Source organism: Nothobranchius furzeri, chromosome 3 (assembly GCF_043380555.1).
Source record: "Nothobranchius furzeri strain GRZ-AD chromosome 3, NfurGRZ-RIMD1, whole genome shotgun sequence".
Classification (NCBI taxonomy): Eukaryota; Metazoa; Chordata; class Actinopteri; order Cyprinodontiformes; family Nothobranchiidae; genus Nothobranchius; species Nothobranchius furzeri.
The window spans coordinates 59,207,928-59,232,989 of NC_091743.1; the positions used below are offsets into that span (position 1 = coordinate 59,207,928).

The 25,062-nt window shown below is 42.2% G+C and overlaps 2 protein-coding genes across 4 annotated transcripts; one reads left to right on the plus strand and one right to left on the minus strand.

Annotated features, from left to right (window-relative positions):
- Positions 1-879: 879 nt before the first annotated feature.
- On the minus strand, positions 880-4,128 carry bloc1s1 (biogenesis of lysosomal organelles complex-1, subunit 1). The gene is made up of 4 exons (XM_015959228.3): positions 3,938-4,128; positions 3,762-3,834; positions 2,584-2,716; positions 880-1,470 (listed from the first exon to the last, which is right to left on the minus strand). Exons 1-4 carry the CDS (start codon positions 3,996-3,998, stop codon positions 1,360-1,362), a joined length of 378 nt encoding a protein of 125 aa, XP_015814714.1. The 5' UTR covers positions 3,999-4,128; the 3' UTR covers positions 880-1,359.
- itcha (itchy E3 ubiquitin protein ligase a) lies at positions 3,739-24,543 on the plus strand. 3 transcript variants are annotated; one of them, XR_011520121.1, is made up of 25 exons: positions 4,677-4,793; positions 5,853-5,923; positions 7,152-7,293; positions 7,394-7,518; positions 7,777-7,908; positions 8,277-8,322; positions 8,444-8,613; positions 8,730-8,964; positions 9,966-10,061; positions 10,177-10,351; positions 13,433-13,502; positions 13,610-13,694; positions 14,054-14,182; positions 14,349-14,421; positions 15,001-15,072; positions 15,159-15,247; positions 15,419-15,578; positions 15,794-15,927; positions 16,141-16,281; positions 16,358-16,478; positions 16,571-16,675; positions 20,400-20,496; positions 20,586-20,658; positions 20,829-20,982; positions 24,353-24,543. XR_011520121.1 is itself a non-coding variant. In XM_070549368.1 (24 exons), exons 2-24 carry the CDS (start codon positions 5,899-5,901, stop codon positions 20,926-20,928), a joined length of 2,595 nt encoding a protein of 864 aa, XP_070405469.1. In that variant the 5' UTR covers positions 3,739-3,859; positions 5,853-5,898; the 3' UTR covers positions 20,929-20,995. The 3 variants fall into 3 exon arrangements, 2 of the variants coding, with proteins under 2 accessions (XP_070405469.1, XP_015814698.3); XM_070549368.1 differs by lacking the exons at positions 4,677-4,793; positions 24,353-24,543 and adding an exon at positions 3,739-3,859 and having other exon boundaries at positions 20,829-20,995; XM_015959212.3 differs by lacking the exon at positions 24,353-24,543 and having other exon boundaries at positions 20,829-20,995.
- The last annotated feature ends 519 nt before the right edge of the window (positions 24,544-25,062 follow it).

A 25,062-nucleotide genomic window follows, 5' to 3' on the forward strand; every position in this document is an offset into this window, starting at 1 on the left:
GGGACAAGTCCCCAAAAGAACATTGTTTTGCAAGTCTTGGGTTTCAGAGAACGTTTGTACCAAGTTCAAACTCACAGCAATCTGAAATTATACAACTTCTGGTTGGTTGCAAAAGGTAAACACAAGTTTAAATAACTATTTTAGAGTCTGTGTTTCTTACTTTATACAGAAACATATCATTGGAAAAACCATTTAAAGCTCATTATAATAATCATTTTACTAACCTTACATAAAAGGTTGTTTTTCTGAGCCAGTCTGCATTTAAATCAGCAGAAAACTAGTCTTTATACATTGGATTGATATCATGCATTTATATTTTTTATGAACCCTCCCAAAATGTAGAAAATAATAATTATTCTAAATGCTTTACAGCTACAGTTACAGGAAGGCAGCGTATTAACTTAATCTTGGTAAATGTTGTAAAATTTGTGCATACGTCCAATTTAAAATGATTCCTTTTGTTGTAGCTTAGGAGGTTAATTAGTTACCCAACATGTCTGTAACTATGTGAATGAACTCTGCAGATTTTATTGTCAAGTAACTTTTCTTCACGTCACACATTCCAGGGGTTGTCTAATCTTTCCAACAAGGCAAACATTTATCCAGCCATTGTATTCACATGGTTATGTAAGGACGTTTGCTGCAAAACTTTGTCCAGAAATAGTGGAACACTTTTACTTTCGTAACAAGTCCAATTAAGTGTTTGTCAAATATAAATGTGCTCAATTCTCAAACCAATCAATGTTATGTTGTATTATTGCTAACATAAATCATTGATGGTTTATTTATTAACAGTAAACATATGCCTGACCTTAATGTGACTAGATTTCTTTATAAACTATCGTTTCTAAGTTAATAGAATATTGTAAAGAAAAAAAATTAAAAGTTCCATTTTTATTAAAATCATCCAAAACTACATGGCAGCAACAAAAACAGCCAACTTCTGCAAAAACGTGTTTAGATATGTTAGCTACGGTGCAAAAAGAAAATCCAGAGGTACCTCAGACAGTGAGTGGTAGTAATTTGTCTGTGACGCCTTAGAGTTTTCATAAGTTAACCTTATTTTCTCCACTTATTAAAGGTATATTCAGCATTTACCCAAAAATAAATAACTATTACAGAGAAACATCCTGACAAAACCTGCTGAAAGTATTCTTGTTTTTCCTCAGACATCATCGTGTGCTCATCCTCCTGATGACGAACCAAACACCTGGTCAGTGAAACGTGTTTAAACTACAACAAACTACTGTGAGAAACCCACTTTGGTCCTCTCAGAGCAGCAGGCAGAGTTTTAATAAGCTCCACCAGTCTGGACTCTTGTTTTATTCCAGTATAGTTGTCCCAAACATATGGAGAGGTTTACGAAGCAGCAGACTGAAGCTGGCCCTTGTGTACATACTCCAGAGCTGTGGCAATCGTTCTCATGTCCATTTCAATACTGCGAGCCCAGTTCTCAACATCCCCAATTTCCTGTTTGAAAGAGAATGCACAGGACAAAGTTAGTACCTGGCACCTTGTTCAACTGATAATTTAAAGAAACAACAGATGTTTTTTAAAATGTTAAGCTAGAGCTTTAACATATGATTGTTGGGTTATGTACCCAAATACAAGTGGCTGAGGGCCACATAAAACAAATTCCTATTTTTAAGTGGTGGTGGGAAGGTGGGATGCTGTTTGAAAAAGTTCTGAGAGATGACTGAACCAGTGATATGGCAGGTATGTAGTGGTCCTTCTGCAACATTATAACAGAGTGAAGGGTCCGGTCCGGGGACCAGGAAGAGGAGGCTCGCGGGCCACCTATTGAGTTCCACTAAGTTAGAAACTTGACCAGTTTCATATTTGACACCCATCTGCAGCACTCTACTGACCAAAAACTGCACTAGATTATTTTTTTTGGAGTGGGTAGGTGTTCTAGGGCTTGCTCTTTATCTGCTTCACGACTGTTAGCTGTAATGCTAGTGGTTAGCATTTTCAGTTTGCCAAGCATCAACAACATGCACAAGAGTTAGAAAAAGAAGTTTGCTTTTTCTGTTGGCATCATGGCGGAGCCTTGAAGTAAAAGTAAAAGAGTAATATCTTTGGAGGTGAAGCAAAGAGCTAAAAACAGAGTGAACCTGCATTAGTTTTAAGAAGCTAAAGGAGGCTACAAAATCACTGAGAGATGGTGACCTGGCTTTGTTGCTGCTGGACTTGAAAGTAATAATTTTTTTCTCCAAAAATCTTTTTACTTCGGGGTTTAATTTCATCAGCTGGCTCATGTTAGTGTTAGCTCGATGTTAGTGCCGCTAGCAGGGTTGTTTATGACAGTTGTAATTCCACTATGAACCAGAAGGGCAGAAGAGCAGGAAACTGCTCAGTGTTACTTTAACATTCACATGTAAAAAGATAATTTGCAGCTACTTTCAAGGGAAATGTGAGCTGACCCCACTTCCATAAAACAGATCTGCTCTTTGCCAACTCACTAAATCAAAAGTACTGTGAGCCCTGATAAACAGGCATTATATTTCACCTCACGAGGGAAAACCAAAAAACACAGTAAGCTACTTTCTTCTTTAAAACAGCACTTCAGATTATATACCCCACCTTTAAAGCCTGATTGAAACCCTCCACCATGCTGATCCACTGAGCAGTTTGCTTGGAGAACTGGCTCGCCTGTACCTGCAGTGTCTTCACTTCATGGTCCAGTTTGCGTTGGTTTACGTATGCCTGAGCGACACTTAGATAAAGCAGAACACAAGTATGGGCTTGAATGCATTTTCAATTAATTAAGTATTGCATTAGTTATTGTAGAGCATGGGTGTCCTCAAGGGCCCCAATCAAGCATGTTTTAGTTGTTTCCCTGTGCCAAACACTCTTGATTCAATGGTTGAATCAACTGTTCAGACTGTGAATTAGATGCCGGTTTAAATCAGGTGTGTTGAAGCAGGGAAACATGTAAAACATGCTGGGTGGTGGCCCTCGAGGACTGAAGTTTGGGACCCTGTTTCACAAAGGGGTAAATTTCCTTTGGTAGATAAGTGACTTCAAAGAAATACCTAACTACTGAAATTCTGACCATGTCATGAAAAGATTTTACTTCTAACCTTTTACCTAAATCTAGAGAACCGCAATGGTCTTTCCATCCCTCTCTTGCTATTAAAGCTGATTGCCTCATCTTTCACAACAATCGCAATATTACCTGTGTTTTATATTTTGTTATCCTGCTAGGAATAAACTGCAACAAGCAATGTATGCAAAATATTACCCAAAGCTTGTTTCAGTTTAATTAGAGAAGATGTCCATACAAGAGTACAGTTAACACAGTGTCCTACAAACACTTAAAATATCCAGGCATGAATTCTACCATCTGATCAAATTAAACCCTTTTCAAAAGGGCATGCAAGTTGCATGTAATAACATTTTCTAAAATCATGTTTTAATACTAAATTAGTGCAATATTTTAGCAAACATTGCAAATTATAGACCAGTAAGCTTTTTCACTTTAATTTGTTTATAATTCTGAATAAAACAACACATGGCTATATTTATTTTCACAATATTTTCCTACTATTTTTGCTTTATAAACACAACCCAAACAAAACAATATACTGTGGCAAGCCTAACTATTTTAGTATAATAATTTGAACTTAAAATAAAGATACTTATGTAAAAAGCAACATAACCCTTAAAATACTCATATAAAACTTAAAAAGCAGAGTGACTATTACGTCACACGTTTATGGCTGTTTCATTTGCCAGAGAGAAATGTTTTTATGTCATACCCAACGTTGAGATGGTCTACTAGAGCTTCGGTCAGACAGGTGGCTGCTGCTATTGCTTCACGTCTGCGTTTCTCTAAGCAAGAAGAAACAAGAAAAGCGTAAGCACCTTAATTAGGGGTTTGTTTTTAGCATTAGCAGCATTAGCGTTAGCTAACGGTGAGGTCCTGTTTACTCACCCTGCAGCTCCTTCCGCTCGTTTTGCTTCGCCTGGTGTTCCTTTAGCAACCGAGACAGCATATTTTTTCCTTTGTCGGGGTAAATGATATCAACGTAGTTATCTGATAAACCTTTTATTAATCTGACAAAGGTATCAGCTGACCAGCAAGGGAGTCACGAGACCAAGCGCGAGGAAGTCAAATGTGGCTGTGACTTCAAAGTGCGCCATCTATCGTCACAGTTTTCATGGCTCATTGTTTTCTAACAACTAAATCAATGTTTGGAAAGCTATTGAATTCTAAAATATTGTGCAGAAACTTAAGTATTTGAATTTTTATTGTTTTATTTGTAAAAAAAATCATAAAAATTAACAAAGTACCGTTAGAGTCGTCTAAACAACAATGTTCGAATAACCAAACTAACACACACAACGTTGCAGTAGTATTGTAAAAATCTGTTTTTTTATAAGTATTGCATGAGGATGCATTGCAGAGACAACCAGAAAGAGGAAACGAGCAATAATAAGGAATTATGTGTGCTCTCAATAACATTTCTGCATCACTGAACTATCAAAACGGATGTTTTTGACAAAGAGGGGCATATTTGCCAAATAAAATATTAACAAAAATAATACTTGTATTTGGTCTTTCCATTCCGATCAAACTGCCAAACTAACTGTATCTTACTTACTTCTTTCAATTCATATAAAATATTTTCAAATCAATATTTTGTTTTGTGGTAAACTTTATTGTGAAAATCGTGAACCGGAAGCGCTGCTTCTCTTTAAGCTAGCGGAATTAGTGTGGCCAAATCTGCTTCCTAATTGTCAACATTCTGGATTTAGACGCTTGGTCCTTTATTTCCCCTGCTTGCCAGGTATCGACATTGTATTTTATTTTGAATACTAACTTCTTATTAAACAATTGTATTGATTCAAATAGTCGTCTGAGTTCTGTTAGCATTACTTACACGAGTTAATGGATACTTAACTCAGCCCCGTTGCTCGTTCTGAACCTACCTCGACGGACAAAGTTGCACCAAGCTAAGTATCTTGTCTGTTGATAAGAAGGTGTATTATTATAGTTTTGAATCTTATTTAAACTATTCTTAAATGATTTTCTTAGGCTTACAAAAGGCTAGTGCTTGTCTAAACGCTCACTGGCTAACAAGCTATAAACATGACTGATAAGGCTAAAACAGCCACACTTAACGCAAATAGCCTCATTAATTTTATGATGGTAAATTGGCTTAGTTTATTAGTCGGCGGGACGAAAGTTCTAAACCACAATGTACACGCTGGTGTACCCGGTACGTGTTACGAATGCACCGAAATGTTAAAAGTTTCGCTGCTCACTGTAAATGGATACACCTTGAGATGGCGGGTGAGGTATTAACACATATTGAGAAGGTCTTCAAAAAGTCTTGAAAAGGTATTCAATTTAACTTTAAGATTCCTGCATATGCCCTGTAATAGGTTTCATTGTTTTGAAGAATATACTTTCAGTGTAGATGGGTTGAATGAAACCCTTTTAGCTCAATTGATAATGAGATTTTCAGTTATGGAGAGTACTCATGTTCTAGGAATAGCAGAGATTAGCCCACAGGTATTGTGGAGCTATCATAATGCTCATTTTCCTCAAGATGGAAGTGCCACATATCCATGTGGGTGGAGTACTTGATTCTGCAGATGTGAAATAAGTATTTATGCAAACACAATATTTAAAATTCCCTGAAATTTGAATATTGTTTCCATTTTTTATGATGAATCTGCCTCATGTGCACATTTTTTATGATGAATCTGCCTCATGTGCACATTTTTTCTTAAAACATCCTCCTCAACATCTTTTGGGCCATTGCACCATATCATATCTTCTTGTATTAGACTTACAACCCGTTTCATCAAGTTAACAGCATTGTTTTTTTCCTTATTTACAGGTTGTTTCTTGGTAGCTAAACTACAATCCAGTGTTATGGCTGAACCATGAAAGCCCAATTGCAAGTCACTGGTGAGTTTTCATCAATGCAGCGTGTAAAACACATTTTCTATGACAATGTTGTAACTTTTCTTTTTGCATCAGATAGTTCGATTTCAGCAATTGAAGTCGATCAATCCATGTATGACTTGACCCATCGTGGTCATTGTCTTTGGTTGAAAAATGCATTGTCTCATAAGTGATTGGGAAAAGTACACCGCTCATACACTGATTTAAAATCTCAGTCATCCACATAGGACCTTTTAAAAAACAATAAACTTGTGATTAAGAATTAAAAAAAGAAATAATGGAACAAAACAATCAGAGATCCCAAAATAATAATAATCATGAAAAAAATTAAGCTCACAATTTAAATTAGATTAGAAATGGATTATCTGTCAGAATTAGATTTAAATATGCAATACGTAAGAATTCCACAGTAAAATAATCACTAAACAGTCCAACGTCTATGGAAGGTTACAGTGAAACAGATTTTATTCTCAGTCGGCTGAGTGGAGGTCTTAGATGGGCATTGTTTACAATCTTTCCTGCCTCCATTCTTCCTTGTTCCAGAGCCAGTCATATTTGGCCACTTTCACATCTGAGTGAGATTTTGTTCACACAGCCTTCTCAGGAACGCAGATCTCCCAGAGCATGTGAGCGGGGCAAAAGACGAGCAAAGTCTGTGGTGTTCTCTTTAAATTAGGAAACAGAAGCGGCCGTCAACAGACTCCATGAAGCAGACAGGTTCGTACTGTCTCAATGAGCAGTGGTGCTGCAAGCCAGAAAGCAGGTTCGAAAAAGTGGTCGGCCGAGCACAGAAAACGTACCGATAACCTAGGTGTGAACACAATTAACCTTCCAGGGCTGGGCTGGGCCGACCCAGCTGTGAATGCGCTATTTGAACCCACAAGGTTGCCAAGTCTGCGCCCGCAAATACGTCGTCCACATATGCCATTAGACACTGACGGCCATAGAGTAGAGGTGCATATCCTTTTTAAATTGTTCTTTCATGTGCTTGAAATCCTTTAATGATTGTAGATTGTGTTTTTAAGTAGGGCTGCTCGATTTTGGCAAAAAAATAATAATCACATTTATTTTGATTGAAATTGAGATCTTGATTATTTGACACAATCTTTAGTTAGTGTTGATAACACAAAGTTGTTTAACACTAACAGTGGCTTTTAAGCAGCTTTAAGATTTCAGACCAATCTTAATATTAAATGTGTTGTTGTTCATGCTGTTTATGTCCTTTTTCAAGTGCTGTCAGCTAAGCTGAAGGAAAACAAAAAGATCTGGTTTGGTCCCAGTCCATACGTGGAGGTAGCGGTGGATGGCCAGTCAAAGAGAACTGAGAAGTGCAACAACACACACAGTCCCAAATGGAAGCAGGCCCTCACAGTGTGAGCTCAGCTGTTGTTCATCTAGTTGCTGTAATTTGTTTACATCTTTCCCTGAGCTTCTGAGGTCCTCACCATCTCACCTGTCATTATTCCTCTGCAGAATTGTGACTCCCGTCAGCAAGCTGGTTTTCCGTGTTTGGAGCTATCAGACTTTAAAAGCTGACATCCTTTTGGGGATGGCTACTTTGGACATTAGTAAGACTCTCAGAGCCAATGATCTGAAATGTGAGTTTACACAAACGTGTCTTTAGTTGTGCTTATTCTTTTCCCACGTCTAACCTTATTTTCCACCCTGTTATTTTCAGGATGTGTTTGTGTCTAACGGTAGATTTTTACCTACACATGAGCACAGAGCTGATATTTGAGTGTGTTATAGATCATCCCCACTGATTATTATATATTTTATCAGGTTGAATGCTTTTATAATCTCAGCATCAGTTTTAATATACGATATTTATATGTTTTGTTTTGTCCCCTCCATAGTGTGTGAGGTGGTGCAGACGCTGCAGCTGAGCTCTGACAGAGACCCTCAGGATGTTGTTGGTGACCTGTCTGTCTGTCTGGACGGCATGCAGATAGACCCAGAAGCCTTTGATTTGGCAGAGAGAGAACAGAGTAAGAAAACACAAGTTAATTTATCAGTTTTTTATTTTTTATGTCTTCTGTTAGATTTGTTTTTAACACGTTATCAGGTTAGCATCCCACCAATTGTGCTGCAGTACGTTACTAGTGTTGTCGTTACACCTTTTATCCACTAGAGGGCACAAGATGTATGCATGTAGCTGTAAAATATTCATCATTCACATTTTATATCACAGGTTAAATTTCCTGTTAGTGAAATCTTGTATTCACTTAAAAACAATTTTTGTTGAAATCTCTGGTGTTCATTTAATGTTTTTAAATAACAAAAAACACGTCCATTCTGACAGAAATTGCACATTTAACCTCATAAGTGATGCAGTTTTTTTCTCTTTTGTTCCTAGCCTCTGTTCTAAATGGAAACACAAAACAAAATGGCAGCAGCAACAGGTCTCATGAATTTTTAATTTTGTATTTAAACCCAAAATTTAAATGGAATAAGAAAGCCTTCTAACTTTTTTACATCCTGGATTATTTTGAGAGTGGAAAAAAATAATTTTTGTTCTTTTAGATCAAGTAGGGACACGTCTCCATCCAGTGACTCAGACGAGTGGGTCATTGTTCCCAGTGGTCTTGCTGTCCCTAGTACAGACTCTAACTCCCCATCTCCAGGGGGCTCTAATGCTTCACGTCTTCCCAGACCTTTACCTTCCACGCCATGTAAACCCGCATCCTCACCCAGTAAGAAACACGAGATAATGGATGTACCTTTGCATGTGCAGACGTTTGCCACACACTCAGCTCTGCAGATTCGCTCAGTTTGAACTCTTCTGTATTATTGTCTTTTCTGCTGCCAGCCTCCTCCAGCAGTTCTTCTCCTAGCGAGCTAAGTGAAGCTCCAGCATCAGATGGTTCCTCTCAAGCTTCAGCAAGCGGATGCTCTGACCCGCCGGATGAATCAGGAACTCGAGCTGCAGTAGCAGTTTCCTCACAACAACCAAGTGGTCCCAAACCAGGCAGCGCCATCACTGCTGCTCCAGCTGCAACAACGCCCAGAGTCACTCCTGTTAACAACGGCCCCCTGCCACCAGGGTAAAGAACACGTCACCAATTTTCTAACTTATACTTTACTGAATCATGAATCTACATTTATACTTCACCTGTTTACTTTTCTGTGTGTAGTGTCTTATGGGCTGTGAATGAGTCAATAAACACAGAGGCAGTGAGGCAGACGCTGCATTGTACCACTTTAGCCAGCAGCGATGGCTGATTCAAATGTAGTACAGACTTTTAACCTGAAGATGGCGCCACATTAACAGTTTTAGCCAGAATGTTTTTATTTTAAAGCTGTTATGGCAAATCTGCAAACCAACAAACAGGGTCATAGCGCAATCACCCCTCCTCTCAGGTATCTTCTGCTGGAACATGAAACCTGTAATGTTGATGGAAACAAGATGGCGCTAAACACCAGTCGCAGTTTTCTAGGTACAGACATCTTTTGTTGTCCGTGACTTCAAATGATGTATTTGTTTCTGGGACTCTGGTAGTTTGTCCTAAAGGTGAAGTTGTAGCAGCCGGCTGTTTCTCCTTCTCTGATGTTATTTAGCACAGAACCTCTCACACCAGTGGTGTTCTGTACGCGACAGCGTAACGAATGGAGGACCCAGGGAAGTGCAGCGGTACGGCCGGACCGACAACCAGATGGTCCAACAATTGCTTTTGGTCTGAATCGTGTTATTGGCGGAGGTTTTTCAGACAAATGCAAGAGAATCACATTATTATTTATTTTTAATCTCCACAACATGTTTATTATGTTAGAATGTTGTTAAGGTGCAAGAAAAATGTTTTAAACTAATTTGTTTTACAAATATGCCTTTGTAGCTTTAAATAAGATGCACTAAAATGCCAAAGTAATGATCACACATATCTACAGCACTATTAATCACACGTTTATAAAGTTAATCAGCAAAACACAAAGTTGGTTTTGGGGTGACTTGTTCTTTAATCTTTCAGTTTTGCTGCTAAATGATGCAGAAAATAGTTTTTCTTAATTCACTACAACCATTTTGTTATGATTTACATTGTTTATGCAGATGGGAGCAAAGAGTGGACCAGAGTGGACGGGTGTATTATGTGGACCACATAGAGAAGAGGACAACATGGGACCGGCCTGAGCCGCTACCATCAGGGTACCAAAAAGCAAAATCCGCATTTACAAATTCATACATGTAAACATTCACAGCCACATTTCATTTACTTTAAGCACTCGTATGTTTTTATACACATTATCTTTTTGTTCTGGAGGTGGGAGCGGAGGGTGGACCCGATGGGTCGAGTGTATTATGTTGACCACATAACACGAACTACGACGTGGCAGCGGCCCACGCAGGAGTCGGTGCGGAACTATGAGGAATGGCAGCACCAGCGCAGCCAGCTCCAGGGAGCGATGCAGCAGTTTAACCAGAGGTTCATTTATGGGGTAAGAGACGCTACCTCATCTATTTCACCTGAGGGGTTTACCTGTGACTTATTGCACGGATCATAGTGCTGAGCTCACTTTTTTGTGTTGACTTTTAGTCCTGGTTTACATTGATAGTATTTCTTTAGTTATTTATTTTTGATTTAAATGACCCTTTAGTTATTTTACGCTCCTAATTGTGTGTTAAAACAAAACTTTGACCAGTAGAAGTTTCAAAATGTGCTGTTTGGAAGTGGAACTGTGTAAGAAACTGTATTTTAAACTAGGCTTCTATTTATCCTCATGAGACCCCGATTTGTATTTGATGTTATTTAAAACGATATTCCACCCAAAATAAAAATTTTGTCTGTTGACATGTGTCCCAGTGTTAGAAAAGTGGGGAAAAAACAATTTGTAACCAGCCCAGTCATTCTCCTGACCTGACTGTACTCCTTTAGCTTTAGCTTAGCATTAAACTCAGTAAGTGAATGGGTCCAACTAGCATTATGAGTAAAAACATCCTTAAAACCACTTAGTAGTGATCCCAATTCTGCATGGCAACCTAAATAATCAGACTGACTTCAAGTGAAAATAATTAGTAACGTAAAGGAATCACAGGCGCTATTTTAGACTTGGGACTACTTTATGAAAAGCACAGTTGTAAGCCTCCGCTGGCAGCCCCAAAGACACCTCCTTCTGTAAACACAGATGCCCATGTTTTTAGTAGGGATGCACGATCAGGTTTTTTGCTGCCGATCACCGATACCGATCACGTGGATTGGCCAGAAATTTTCTACAACATTATAATGAGTGGTACAAACTACATAATCTGGGAATAAAGGAAATGTAACCTAATCTAAAATGGTCTTATTTAGGGTTGTCATGGTGTGAAAATTTAACCTCACGGTTATTGTGACCAAAATTACCACGTTTTTCGGTGTTATCGCAGTATTTTTTTTAAACGTGCGACATTTTCACACAATAATTTACACAATTAAATAAACCCTGTATGTCAGGAAATATTGGCCTTAGTTTGTATCTAAATTTAGCCTAAAATGTGTTATTTTGTAATTATGTTGTTTATTTGTTTACATTTTTCCCTTTAGTCTTCAAAATACCAATATTTGCCCATAACTTTTTATTTTTTGTCTGTTTGATGTCATCATTTTAAAAATATTAGATCAGATGATACTCAGTACTCAAGTAGCCTTCTAATCAGATACTTTTTTACCCTTACTTGAGTAATAAACCCTATATCAGGAAAATATTGTCCTCGGTTTGTGTCCTTCCAGTGAGCTTTGCAGATTTGGGAAAATGTCACCAGGCAGTCATCATTGTTAAATTCATAATTATTCTCAGAGAGAGACCAACTCTTATCTGCCCCTGGGAGCCCCGTAATGCATAGCGTCATTTCAACATGGGGGTGTCTGCGACACGGTTTGTATGCAGGTAGCGGCACTGCGGCTGCTTTATATAGCGACTCGTTGCATTCTCCCTCAACCCAAATCCTCGGATCACGCATTTTAGCTAAAACGCTAACGTTAGCTTGCCTTGCGTTGACTGTAGAGTTGTGGGCGATGGTCACACAGATGTGTCATGAGATCTGAAGCGCTGCTGCCTTTCACAGACACTTTTTCTGCACATGCTGCAAACAGGATAGCCGTCTTCTATCAACTATCCCTCGGCATTCTTTTAAATATCCAAAATATGCCCGTACTTCCCATTTTGTCTTCTTTGAGGGATAAAAAATGTCCTCCTGCGCGCTGCCGTCTCCTCCTTTGGCCATTATTTCAGCTTTGGTTGTAAACAACAAAGTGCGCATGTGCCGCCGGCAACTTCAGCAGATGATACGGTGGCTGGTAAGGGTCACCGCGCCTACACCGCAGTCACGGTAAACCCACCGAGATAATATATATATTTTTAAAACAAGACGGTTATTATTATTGTCAACTTTTTTTTTTTACCGGGGTTTACCGCTACACCGGTTACCGTGACAACCCTACCTGATCAGTCTGCTTTGATCTATTTTGAAAACTCCGATCAAAACCGATAGGGGCGCTATCGGCCGATTGGGATGAAATGCCGATCCATCAGTGCATCCCTAGTTGTTAGTGAACCAGCGTAAAACGCACACACAGGTCATCAAGCAGATTTAGGATCACAACTGAGTGGTTTTAAGGATGTTTTTACTCACAGTGCTAGGTGGACCCATTCACTTACTGTGTTTAATGCTAAGCTAAAGCTAAAGGAGTACAGTCGGGTCAGGAGAATGACTGGGCTGGTTAAAAATGGCCTTTTCCAACTTATGTAACTCTGATGGGGCGACGGTGGCACAGGAGTTAAGTGCTCGCCTCGCAATCGGAAGGTTGCAGGTTCGAGACCCGCTCAGTCTGTCGCTGTCGTTGTGTCCTTGGGCAAGACACTTAACCCACATTGCCTGCTGGTGGTGGTCGGAGGGACCGGTGGCGCCAGTGCTCGGCAGCCTCACCTCTGTCAGTGCGCCCCAGGGCAGCTGTGGCTACATTGTAGCTCATCCCCACCAGTGTGTGAATGTGTGTGTGAATGGGTGAATGACTGATTGTGTTGTAAAGCGCCTTGGGGGGTTCCAGGACTCTAGAAGGCGCTATATCAAATACAGGCCATTTAAAAAATCTGTTGAGACTACTTTTCAATTTTGTGCGGAATATCCCTTTAAAAGACAAAATATTTCTATTTATTATAGATTAGTCAACTCTCATAAACGTGAATAAAATATTACTTAAATAAAACAATTAGACACGTTGACAAATGTTTAAAAAACAGAAATCAAAAGAAACGATTTTAAACTTAAAAGTCAATATCAAGTGTCTCTAAATAATGAAAAAGTTCTAATTTGAAGGGAATAAAATATTATTGTGCAAAATTACAAAGTCCACATATGTGGGCACAGGGTCTTAGGAGGTTAAATTAGCAGACATAAATATATTTGGATGGATTTTTTTAAAGTCATATAGTGAGGAAAAAGTAAATGGTGTCTAAATGGAACTGGGTTATAAATAATATGATAAATTAGAATATTCTGGTTTATGTGTTACCTTGTGTCTCGTCTCCTCTCCTGTTCAGCTCCAGGACCAGTTTGCAGCCACGGCAACTAAAGAGTTTGACCCACTGGGACCTCTACCACACGGTTGGGGTAAAGCAAACTCTTAAGACAACTGTTGTTTCCAAAAGATACAATGAGAATATGAGATGTTAAGGTGAATGGCTGCAGATTGGTAAATCTGTTGTGTTCTGCTGCAGAGAAGAGAACAGACATCAATGGAAGAGTTTATTTTGTTCATCATCCGACTCGGACGACACAGTGGGAGGACCCGAGGACACAAGGGTGAGTGGAGCGACCGCCTCTGTGTCACGGGTCTGCAGCATCAGCTGATGCACCCGTATATTTATTAACGGTTAAATGGAATTAAATAAAAACGTATAAAAAAAGTGCAATAAGTGATAGTATGGATTAATTTTCCTAAATAAGGAGGCAGTTGGTACACAATAAAGAGACTGTTTTTTCCCTTGACGTTTAAAATGAAATATATTGTGAAAGTCATAAAATATTTTCAGGAGTTAACAAATTCAACTACCTGCTGTGATTCTGTAGTGTTTCAAGGATAATCCTGAGTTTAGTTCTCATTTATTCCTAAATCGGATTAATTACGTGTCTCCCATGTTTGTTTCGTTTGCATTGCCCAGGCTGCTGAATGATAAGCCCCTGCCTGACGGCTGGGAGATGCGGTTCACTGTGGATGGGATTCCTTATTTTGTCGACCACAACAGGAGAACGACGACCTACATCGACCCCCGCACTGGGAAATCCTCACTGTAAGATGTTGACATGTCTAAGTTAAACGCAGCCTTTAGAGAAAGAGACCTGGCTGCAGCCTTTAGCCTTTGTCCAGGAGTTGTGTTTTGGGCATATTTATATTACAAGAAGCATTTAACTGAGCAAACCATGTTTTTTTCCCCCCATTTTTAATTTTCCTTCCAGTGAGAACGGCCCACAGATCACCTACGTCAGGGACTTTAAAGCCAAAGTGCAATACTTCAGGTTCTGGTGTCACGTATGTACTTTTTAAATCTCTCAATCTCAAAAACGTTTCTGATTCAAATGGATACTATGAAACTTTTTCATATTTTTAAACCATTTTCTTGAGCCAGTATGTGTTTAAATGACCCTTAACAGGGTTAATGAAATGTCACTCAGACCCCCACCGCCCTCTGTGGCCAGAATATCACACATGCAATGTCAGAGTGCCGGTTTAGTCCCTGTTGAACTTAGTAAAGTGGAGTTGACATACCTGGCGCTGCAGTCTGCTTCCAGCACGTTTCCTGCATGTTTTAGATCATGAGCACAGCTGATTTGTTTAATTTAGTAAAGAATCACTCCTTTAGACATTAATGGAGGCTGGGGAGACATTTCAGCTGTTGGATTAAGGTGTTAAAAAGATGAACGTATAGCGAGAAGATAAGTTTCACTTTTGCTTTCACAAACGGACACTAGGGGGTGCTAAAAGCAAGCCAAAACTGCACAGTGTCCCTTTAAATCTCATTATTTTGTGCTAATTTAACCTCGTGCATTATAATATTTAAGAAAGGATATGTGAAATATTTTCCACCAAGTATTTGTATATTTTTTGTAGCAATTGTCGATGCCTCAGCACATCAAGATTACGGTCTCAAGAAAAACGTTGTTCGAGGATTCGTTTCAGCAGGTAAACTTTTTCTTAGTTTTTTTTTCTTTAACACCGACATTTTCTATTTTTACGTAGCAAATGTAATTCTTTGTTTGCCTTCAAAGATCATGAGTTTCCACCCCCAAGATCTACGGCGGCGGTTGTGGATTATATTTCCTGGAGAGGAGGGTCTGGATTACGGAGGTGTAGCCAGGTAATCGTCTTCTATGACTCGTAAGGCGTGGGAAAGTTTCACTTCCAGATGCTCTTTTTTTTTTGACTACACCCAAATCTTATTGAATTTATAACAGCACACATATTCCATCACCTGACTCAGACGCGTGCGACGACTCACCTGTTTAACCCTCCGTCCTTATCTTCTCAGAGAGTGGTTTTTCCTGCTTTCACACGAAGTGCTGAATCCCATGTACTGTTTGTTTGAGTATGCTGGAAAAGACAACTACTGCCTCCAGATCAACCCAGCCTCTTACATCAACCCCGATCACCTCAAGTACTTCAAGTTCATCGGCCGCTTCATTGCTATGGTACCCCCTTTTATTTGCAAACGCTCGAATAATTTAAATTTGACACGCTGGTTTGGTGTGACGGGATGATCGCGCTCATCTAACATGTTCAGGGTTTTTTAAAGTTTGTTTGTTTCACCAGACTTTTTTTGAAACCAATCCTGTTGAATTACTTTAGTATTTTTACTGTTTTATCTCATTTCTTTCTTTCACACACCTGGATTTTTTCTCTCTAGGCCTTGTTTCACGGAAAATTCATCGACACGGGTTTCTCGCTGCCTTTCTACAAACGCATCCTGAACAAACTGCTGGCTCTTAAAGATTTGGAGTCCATAGATCCAGAGTTTTATAATTCTCTCATTTGGATCAAGTAGGTGGCTCATGAGAGCATGTAACGGGAGGTAAACTTGGGCAACAACAGTTTGAAGATGCATTTGATTTGGTGCGAGTTTGTTTATTTTAAATAGTCCTGGGTTTTCTTGAAAAATAGAATGTAAACAAAAAAGAACTAAACATTAATTATCTCAGTTTGTGGGTTTTGAAGCACGTTGATGCTAACGGTTATTTATTTGTTGGCTTGTAGGGATAATAATATAGAAGAGTGTGGCCTGGAGATGTTTTTCTCTGTTGACAAGGAGATCCTGGGTGAGGTCACCACCCATGAGCTGAAACCAGATGGAGGAAACATCCAAGTAACCGAGGAAAATAAAGAGGAATACATCAGGTACAGCTGGATCACGTCTGCTGCATCTTACCTCTATAATGTAACATTTATGGAACTGGACTGTCCTTATGTCCAGGCTGGTGGCAGAGTGGAGGCTGTCTAGAGGTGTGGAGGAGCAGACACAAGCCTTCTTTGAGGGTTTCAACGAAGTTCTTCCACAGCAGTACCTTCAGTACTTTGATGCTAAAGAACTAGAGGTAAATCTCATGTCTGCATCTTTTCAAATGTAGATGGTCAGGCTACTTTAGATATCAATAACCTGATTATGTTTCATGTTTCTTCTTTTTAGGTGATGCTTTGTGGGATGCAGGAGATCGACCTTGGCGACTGGCAGAGAAACACGATCTATAGACATTACACTCGGGGTAGCAAGCAGATTCTTTGGTTTTGGCAGGTTTGTACTGATAACATCGATACTTTATTTCTACTGGTTGGATTTTAATGACAGAGCATTGTCAGTAGATCATCTACAGCTGATTAACCTTTGGAGACTACCCAGATCTAGAAGACCTTCTCAGTTAGTTGATGTCAGCAAAAAAAAATGGGAACATCTTTTTTCAGGTTTACAAATATTAAGATAAAATATACTGTGTGTAGCTGAGGGTCAACTCCAACCACTGTTGCGGCAGTTTCTGAAAAAGAGTAACTAGTTACAATCTGAGAACAAGTTCTTGTAGGAATTTATTCAGCACTCTTTTAGGAAAGCTACCACTTTCACTCTGATTTCTTACCACCTGGTCCTTTGCTCTGACTTAAGTGGAGTGTTCAAAAATACTATGACAGCCAAAAACTGCGTTTTAGGGTATTTAATAGATGTTAGGCTCTGATATGAAAAGTTCTAATTCTGTCAAGCAAAGAATACAAAAGCTCTGTAGTTGCTGCTGGCGTTCCCAGCAGACACCTGTTGCCCCCTCCTTTTGTAGTCTTTCGGTCCCTGGAGGCGGTTCCAACTAGACCCAGCTGAATTCACCCTAAACATTTATCTAAAGCCCTTTTTACAAGACACACCATGCCGGCAAATTGGTGTAATATTACCGCAATGGTATGTATAAACGCTCGACGCAGGCATGGCGTTGCGCAAATTTTGCGGCATTCGTTCCACCTCGCTTGGTAGTAATATTGCGGTAATGGTCTGTTGTATGCGCCCTGACGCAACAGGGGCAGATGCCATTATGATGTAGGGAGTTATTGCTGAGCTCCGGCTGGCAAATTTATTGAAAATGAAAGTAAACACAGGCAATAAGGTTTGCTTTTTTAACAAAATCAGCTGAGATGGCAAACTGGAGCGCTGCAGCGCTCCATGAGCCTCTCTGTTAGAGCTGAAGCTCAGATCACCAGAGACTGCACAGGGACTGATGGGGACAGACACCTTTAGGGGCTGCTTGTTAAAAAAAAACGATTACAGCTTCAATCGCAATAAAAAGCAAGTTATGTCGAAGATAAACGGAAGTCTGCAGCAGCGCAGAGACCGCCCCCATAGCCCCTTTATGCCGCCATCACCTAATCTTTTATAAAAGTGCCATGATTGCGCCACATTACCACCACGGTCTGATCTTATAAACGACCTTTATTCTACCCAGGGAGGCGCGGTAAATCCCATTTTGCAAACGCTATTCCATTCCATTTATTTGATAAAGTACATTTAAAAACAGCATGTGAGCTGACCAAAGTGCTGTACAGGGGTAAAAACATATAAGGTTAAAAGAATAATATAAAAGAATAAAACAGCTAGAGCATAGCACAAAGAACCAAACAAGAGAAGTCAATAAAATCGGTAAAAGAACAGTGTAGCTAAACCATCGATAAAATAGCTAGGCAGTAAAAGCAAGGAAATAAAAGTAAGTCTTTAAGTGAGACTTAAAAACCCGGGAGATCATTCCAGAGTTTCGGATCGCAGACAGAAAAAGCTCGTTCACCACGGGTTTTGCAGCGTAGACGGGGAATCTGTAGTAGGTGTAGGTCACCTGAACGGAGAGTCCTGCCTGGCACATAAGGAGTGAGTAACTCGGATAAGTAAGGTGGTGCTAAGCCATTCAGCACCTTAAAAGCAAACAATAAAATTTTAAAACGTATACGGTAGTGTACAGGAAGCCAGTGAAGTCTTGCTAAAATTGGAGTGATGTGCTGCCGACAGCCAGTATTGGTCAGAAATCTTGCTGTCGCATTTTGTATCAGCTGAAGGTGAGATAATGCGGCTTTTGAAATGCCAAACAGAATTGCATTGGAGTAATCCAACCTTGAGGTGATGAACGCTATTGTCCTGTAAAAACCGCTAGTGTGAAACAACTCCAAATAGGTCACACAAGGAGCTGTAACAGATGTGCCTACATTCATCAAAACCACAGCTAAATGTGTGCATTCTTAGTGGATTGTGAGCATGCATGCAAAGAGATAATGAGGCTGCAACTGGTGTTTAATAAACTTCTTTCCAGATCCAGCTTATTTATCCCAGGGTCTTGAGTCAGAAAGGGTGTTGGGTAATTTTATCAATCCAAGATTACCTTAGGGAAAGTTTAAAGCACAGGGGGTTATAGTAATCAATCAATCAACACCAATACCAATCATAAACAATCAATTTAGACTTTGCAAAGTGGAGAGGAAAAATACACACCAAACAAGGGTCTCAGTTCACTCTCATCAGACCTTCCGAAAGCATTTATTAAGCACACACAAAGATTAACGCACACACATTTTGACATTCCTTAAGCCCCCTTCAGACAGGCCATGAAAAACGGAAATGTTCAGGACTCTGTCCGTAAGACCTTTGTGTCTGAATACAAACATCCGGATAACGTTTTCTGTAATTAAAGAGGACGATGCCCCCTAGTAACAGGTCCGGACTTGTTACGGACAAGGTGGCTGCTTCAGACTGGTGAGGTCGAGTTCTGGACAGGGAGGAGGGGGAGACCGGGGGACGATGTGCGCTCGTAGATAGCTCGCTCCTGTAGCATGTGGCGAACCAAACCCCCGGACATCTGGAACTTTTCCCTGCTGTGTGAAGGCAGCCGAAAGGACAAGTTCCGGTACAAGTGTTGTGACTGAAAACACAGTTCTGGTTTAAAACCGGACTGAATTGTCCACACATATTCCAGAATGTCAATCTGAAAAGGGCTTTAGACTCTCAGGCGGGAAAGCTGTAAAGGGAGTCTAAACTTTCTCCAGGTTAGGGCTGCACGATATTAGGAAAACCTACGATATTTGATAACAGTGCTTAATATTGCGATGAAGCTACGTTTAATAAGGTACCAGATGTTAACAGTCAAGACGTTAATATTAGTTCAGTAATAATAATATCAGTTTTATCCAACAAAAGGGTAGAATACCAGCTCCAGGTTGAAAAGCCTGACAGATCTACGTCACACCTTCACTTAACATTCATGGGCTCACCCATCTTGACTTGTGACAGGAAAGGCTTAGCGTCCAGGAAGCAACAGAGAATGTCTCGACAAGTAGAAGCTAACCATTAGCATTAGCATCTCCACCACACAGTAGAACTCCTTCAGGCTTGTGTTATTTGTGGAGATAAAACATCAGTATTGCAAGTCAGTGGTAGAGTCACATCGCGATTATCCGTAAACAGATCTCAGTCGTGGGGCGGAGTCTATGGTTGTCCTTCAAACTGTCTCTGCATGCTGCTGGACAACAAACAAAGTGATGTACTCACCTCTAAGGATTTCCGTCAACGGGGCAGTCTGCCATACTCCATTGAAGAAGATCCAAATATATCCTTTTTGCAAATTAACAAGTACCTCTATTTGCTCTTGACTCCTAGAAAAGCCAAAGTCCAAATAGTCCAAAGTTGATGCCAAAGCCAACGCCATCATTACTTTTTAACTCAGTTGCCGATAGACCACTGTGATTGGGCCTGCGTTTCAGTCTGCTTAGGCTTCTATGGAGTGAGGTTTGACCAACATGCAGAGCAAAATAATTTTTCTTCTGCTACGGTACATCTAGATGCCTAGGCTAGTGAGTTGCTGCGCTTTTGCAACATCAACTGAAATATCTACATACGAGGATCTTGGTTTAAAACTTAATTTGGCCCCAGATTCATTTTTACATTAAACTACATCATGTCCACATTTCATTAATTGTTGTTCTTATCAATAATCTGTTTACAGTTTGTGAAGGAGATGGACAATGAGAAGAGAATGAGACTTCTGCAGTTTGTCACAGGAACCTGTCGTCTTCCTGTGGGCGGCTTTGCTGATCTGATGGGTATGAGAGTAGAATGACGCTTTCACACCTGCATACATTGTTTTATGATTCATTCATTCACTTCTTCTTTGTTTCTGATGTATATACAGGAAGCAACGGCCCTCAGAAGTTTTGCATCGAGAAAGTAGGCAAAGAAAACTGGCTTCCACGAAGCCACACCTGGTAAGAGTTTTTTTTAATAGTTTTGTATAACAAAATATCCTTCAGCTGCAGGTATGACACGATATTAAATCCTGTCTGACATATAAATGAATTCCAAGCCTTTTCAGTCATCTCCTTAAGATTAGATATAAAAGATATCTGTGAAACGTCATCATGTCTTTTGTCTTTAGCTTTAATCGCCTGGACCTCCCTCCATATAAGAGCTACGAGCAGCTGAAGGAGAAGCTCATGTTTGCCATAGAAGAGACGGAAGGATTTGGACAGGAGTGATGCAGCCGCCGTGTCCGTTTTAGACAGAAAGCACTTTCCAGTTTAGAGATGATTAGAATTTAGTTTTCTCGTCTCTCGTCTCGTCTTCCTCCGCTTATCCGGGTCCGGGTCGCGGGGGCAGCATCCCAACTAGGGAGCTCCAGGCCGTCCTCTCCCCGGCCTTGTCCACCAGCTCCTCCGGCAGGACCCCAAGGCGTTCCCGGACCAGATTGGAGATGTAACTTCTCCAACGTGTCCTGGGTCGACCCGGGGGCCTTCTGCCGGCAGGACATGCCCGAAACACCTCCCCAGGGAGGCGTCCAGGAGGCATCCTGACCAGATGCCCAAACCACCTCAACTGGCTCCTTTCGATCCGGAGGAGCAGCGGTTCTACTCCGAGTCCCTCCCGAATGTCCGAGCTCCTCACCCTATCTCTAAGGCTGAGCCCGGCCACCCTACGGAGGAAACTCATTTCGGCCGCTTGTATCCGCGATCTCGTTCTTTCGGTCATTACCCAAAGCTCATGACCATAGGTGAGGATTGGGACGTAGATCGACCGGTAAATCGAGAGCCTGGCTTTCTGGCTCAGCTCCCTCTTCCCCACGACAGATCGGCTCAGCGTCCGCATCACTGCAGATGCCGAACCAATCCGCCTGTCGATCTCCCGATCCCTCCTACCCTCACTCGTGAACAAGACCCCGAGATACTTAAACTCCTCCACTTGAGGTAGGACCTCTCCCCCGACCTGGAGGTGGCAAGCCACCCTTTTCCGGTCGAGAACCATGGTCTCAGATTTGGAGGTGCTGATCCTCATCCCAGCCGCTTCACATTCGGCCGCGAACCTACCCAGCAAGAGCTGAAGGTCAGAGCTGGATGAAGCTAGGAGGACCACATCATCCGCAAAAAGCAGAGACGAGATTCTCCTCCCACCAAACTCGACACACTCCACACCACGGCTGCGTCTAGAAATTCTGTCCATAAAAGTGATGAACAGAACCGGTGACAAAGGGCAGCCCTGGCGGAGTCCAACCCTCACTGGGAACAGGTCCGACTTACTACCGGCTATGCGGACCAAACTCACGCTCCTCTGGTAAAGGGACTGAATGGCCCTTAACAGAAAGCCACCCACCCCATACTCCTGGAGCGTCCCCCACAGGGTGCCCCTGGGGACACGGTCATAAGCCTTCTCCAAATCCACAAAGCACATGTGGATTGGTTGGGCAAACTCCCATGCCCCCTCCATCACCCTTGCAAGGGTATAGAGCTGGTCCACAGTTCCACGGCCAGGACGAAAACCACATTGCTCCTCCTCTATCTGAGATTCAACTATCGATCGGACCCTCCTCTCCAGTACCTTGGAGTAGACCTTTCCAGGGAGGCTGAGGAGTGTGATCCCCCTATAGTTGGAACACACCCTCAGGTCACCCTTCTTAAAGATGGGGACCACCACCCCGGTCTGCCACTCCCTAGGAACTGCCCCCGATGACCACGCAATGTTGTAGAGACGTGTCAACCATGACAGCCCTACAACATCCATAGCCTTGAGATACCCAGGACGAACCTCATCCGCCCCCGGGGCTCCGCCGCTGTGTAGTTGTTTGACTACCTCAGCAACTTCTGCCCCCGAGATCGGACAGTCCATCCCCAGGCCTCCCAGCTCTGGTTCCTCCTCGGAATGCGCATTGGTGGGATTGAGGAGCTCCTCAAAGTATTCCTTCCACCGTCCGACTATAGCCTCAGTTGACGTCAGCAGCTCCCCATCCCCACTGTAAACAGTGTGAGCGAGTTGCTGCCTTCCTCTCCTGAGGCGCCGGACAGTTTGCCAGAACCTCTTTGGAGCCGATCGATAGTCTTTCTCCATGGCCTCACCAAACTCCTCCCACGCCCGAGATTTTGCCTCGGCAACTGCCACTGCTGCACCCCGCTTGGCTATCCGGTACCTGTCTGCTGCCTCCGGAGACCCACAGACCAGCCACGCCCTGTAGGCCTCCTTCTTCAGCCTGACGGCTCCCCGAACCTCTGGTGTCCACCAGCGGGTACGGGGGTTGCCACCACGACTGGCACCGGCCACCTTACGGCCACAGCTAGCAACAGCCGCCTCGACAATCGCAGAGTGGAACAAGGCCCACTCGGACTCAATGTCCCCCACTGCTCTCGGGACGTGGTCAAAGCTCTGCCGGAGGTGGGAGTTGAAGACCGTCTTGACAGGTTCTTCTGCCAGGCGTTCCCAGCAGACCCTCACTATGCGTTTGGGTCTGCCAGGTCTACGCGGCATGTTCCCTTGCCATCTGATCCAACTCACCACCAGGTGGTGATCAGTTGACAGCTCCGCCCCTCTCTTCACTCGGGTGTCCAAAACATACGGTCGCAGGTCAGATGATACGACTACAAAATCTATCATCGACCTGTGACCTAGGCTGCCCTGGTACCAAGTGTACCGGTGGGCATCCTTATGTTCGAACATGGTGTTCGTTATGGCCAAACTGCGGCTTGCACAGAAGTCCAATAACAAAACACCGCTCGAGTTCTGATCAGGTGGGCCGTTCCTCCCAATCACACCCCTCCAGGTCAAGCTGTCATTGCCCACGTGAGCATTGAAGTCCCCCAGCAGGACAATGGAGTCCCCTGATGGAGTACTATCTAGCACTCGTCCCAGGGACTCCAAAAAGGGTGGGTACTCTGAACTGATATTTGGCCCATAAGCACAAACAACAGTCAGGACCCGTTCCCCGACCCGAAGGCGCAAGGAAGCTACCCTCTTGTCCCCCGGGGTAAACCCCAACACACAGGCAGAGAGTCTCGGGGCTAACAAAAAGCCAACCCCAGCCCTCCGCCTCTCACCCGGAGCAACTCCAGCAAAGTAGAGTGTCCAACCCCTCTCCAGGTCTCGGGTTCCAGAGCCAATGCAATGTGTCGAGGTGAGTCCGACTATATCAAGCCGGTACCGCTCAACCTCTGCCACAAGCTCCGGCTCCTTCCCCGCCAGCGAGGTGACGTTCCATGTCCCAAAAACTAGTTTCCTTGTCCGGGGATTGGACCGCCAAGGCTCCCGCCTTGGTCTGCCACCCGATCCACACTGCACCGGACCCTTCATGTTCCTCCTGCGGGTGGTGGGTCCACAGTTGGACGAGCCCATGTATCCGGTTCGGGCTGGGCCCGGCCGGGCCCCATGGGCGAAAGCCCGGCCACCAGGCGCTCGCTCACGGGCCCCAACCCCAGGCCTGGCTCCAGGGTGGGACCCCGGTAACCCTCCGGGCCGGGTACTCCGACTCTTCGTTTTCACCGCCATGAAAGATCCTTCGAACCGTTCTTTGTCTCACCCTTCACCTAAGACCAATTTGTCATGGGAGACCCTACCAGGGGCACTAAGTGCCCCAGACAACATAGCTCCTAGGATCATTAGGGCACTCAAACTCCTCCACCACGATAAGGTGACGGTTCAAGGAGAATTTAGTTTTAAATAATATATTTTTTAAAAAGTATTCATTACTTCACACCAGACCTGTGATTAATCCACCCCAGCCTCCTTTCACCTGAAGGATTTGTTCCTGACTAATCCACCTGATTTCACTTTACTGCGCTCCGCCCATCCAGACGGTGAAGACGCCTTTCTCGCCGTCATGTCTGCACTTGCAGCTTGTTTTCTGAACGTGCAACATTTCTGAAAAGCCAGCTTTTCTGTGCAGCACTGATATGAGCGAGGATGACAGAAATGTCGTTTTCTGACTTAAAATGTAAAAATCAACATTAACAGTAACACAAAACCTCTTTTCTGATTTTTGGGGTCTTTCTTCTTTTTTTTTTTTTTTTTTTTTTTTGATATTTGATATTTTTCTAATGACTGACTACTGTAGCACATACGCAGATTTTCTTTTAAGTTGACTCTTAACTTCTTTTTTTTTGCAATAATATTTAGTCTTCTTCTGTCAGGATAGGTTTTTATTGAGTTGAGACGGTAAACTAGTTTGCACTGAGCACTGAGGCTGTTGTGGTTGTTGTTGAGGGGATATTTTTATGTGCAATCGTTTTTTAAACACTTATGCCAACGATGGAATCAAACATGGCTTTGTTTGATTAGTTCATCATAACTAGACTTAGTGTTTGGTATTCATTGCAGCTTGATGTGAAAGCGAGAAATTTGCCATTATTTGAATC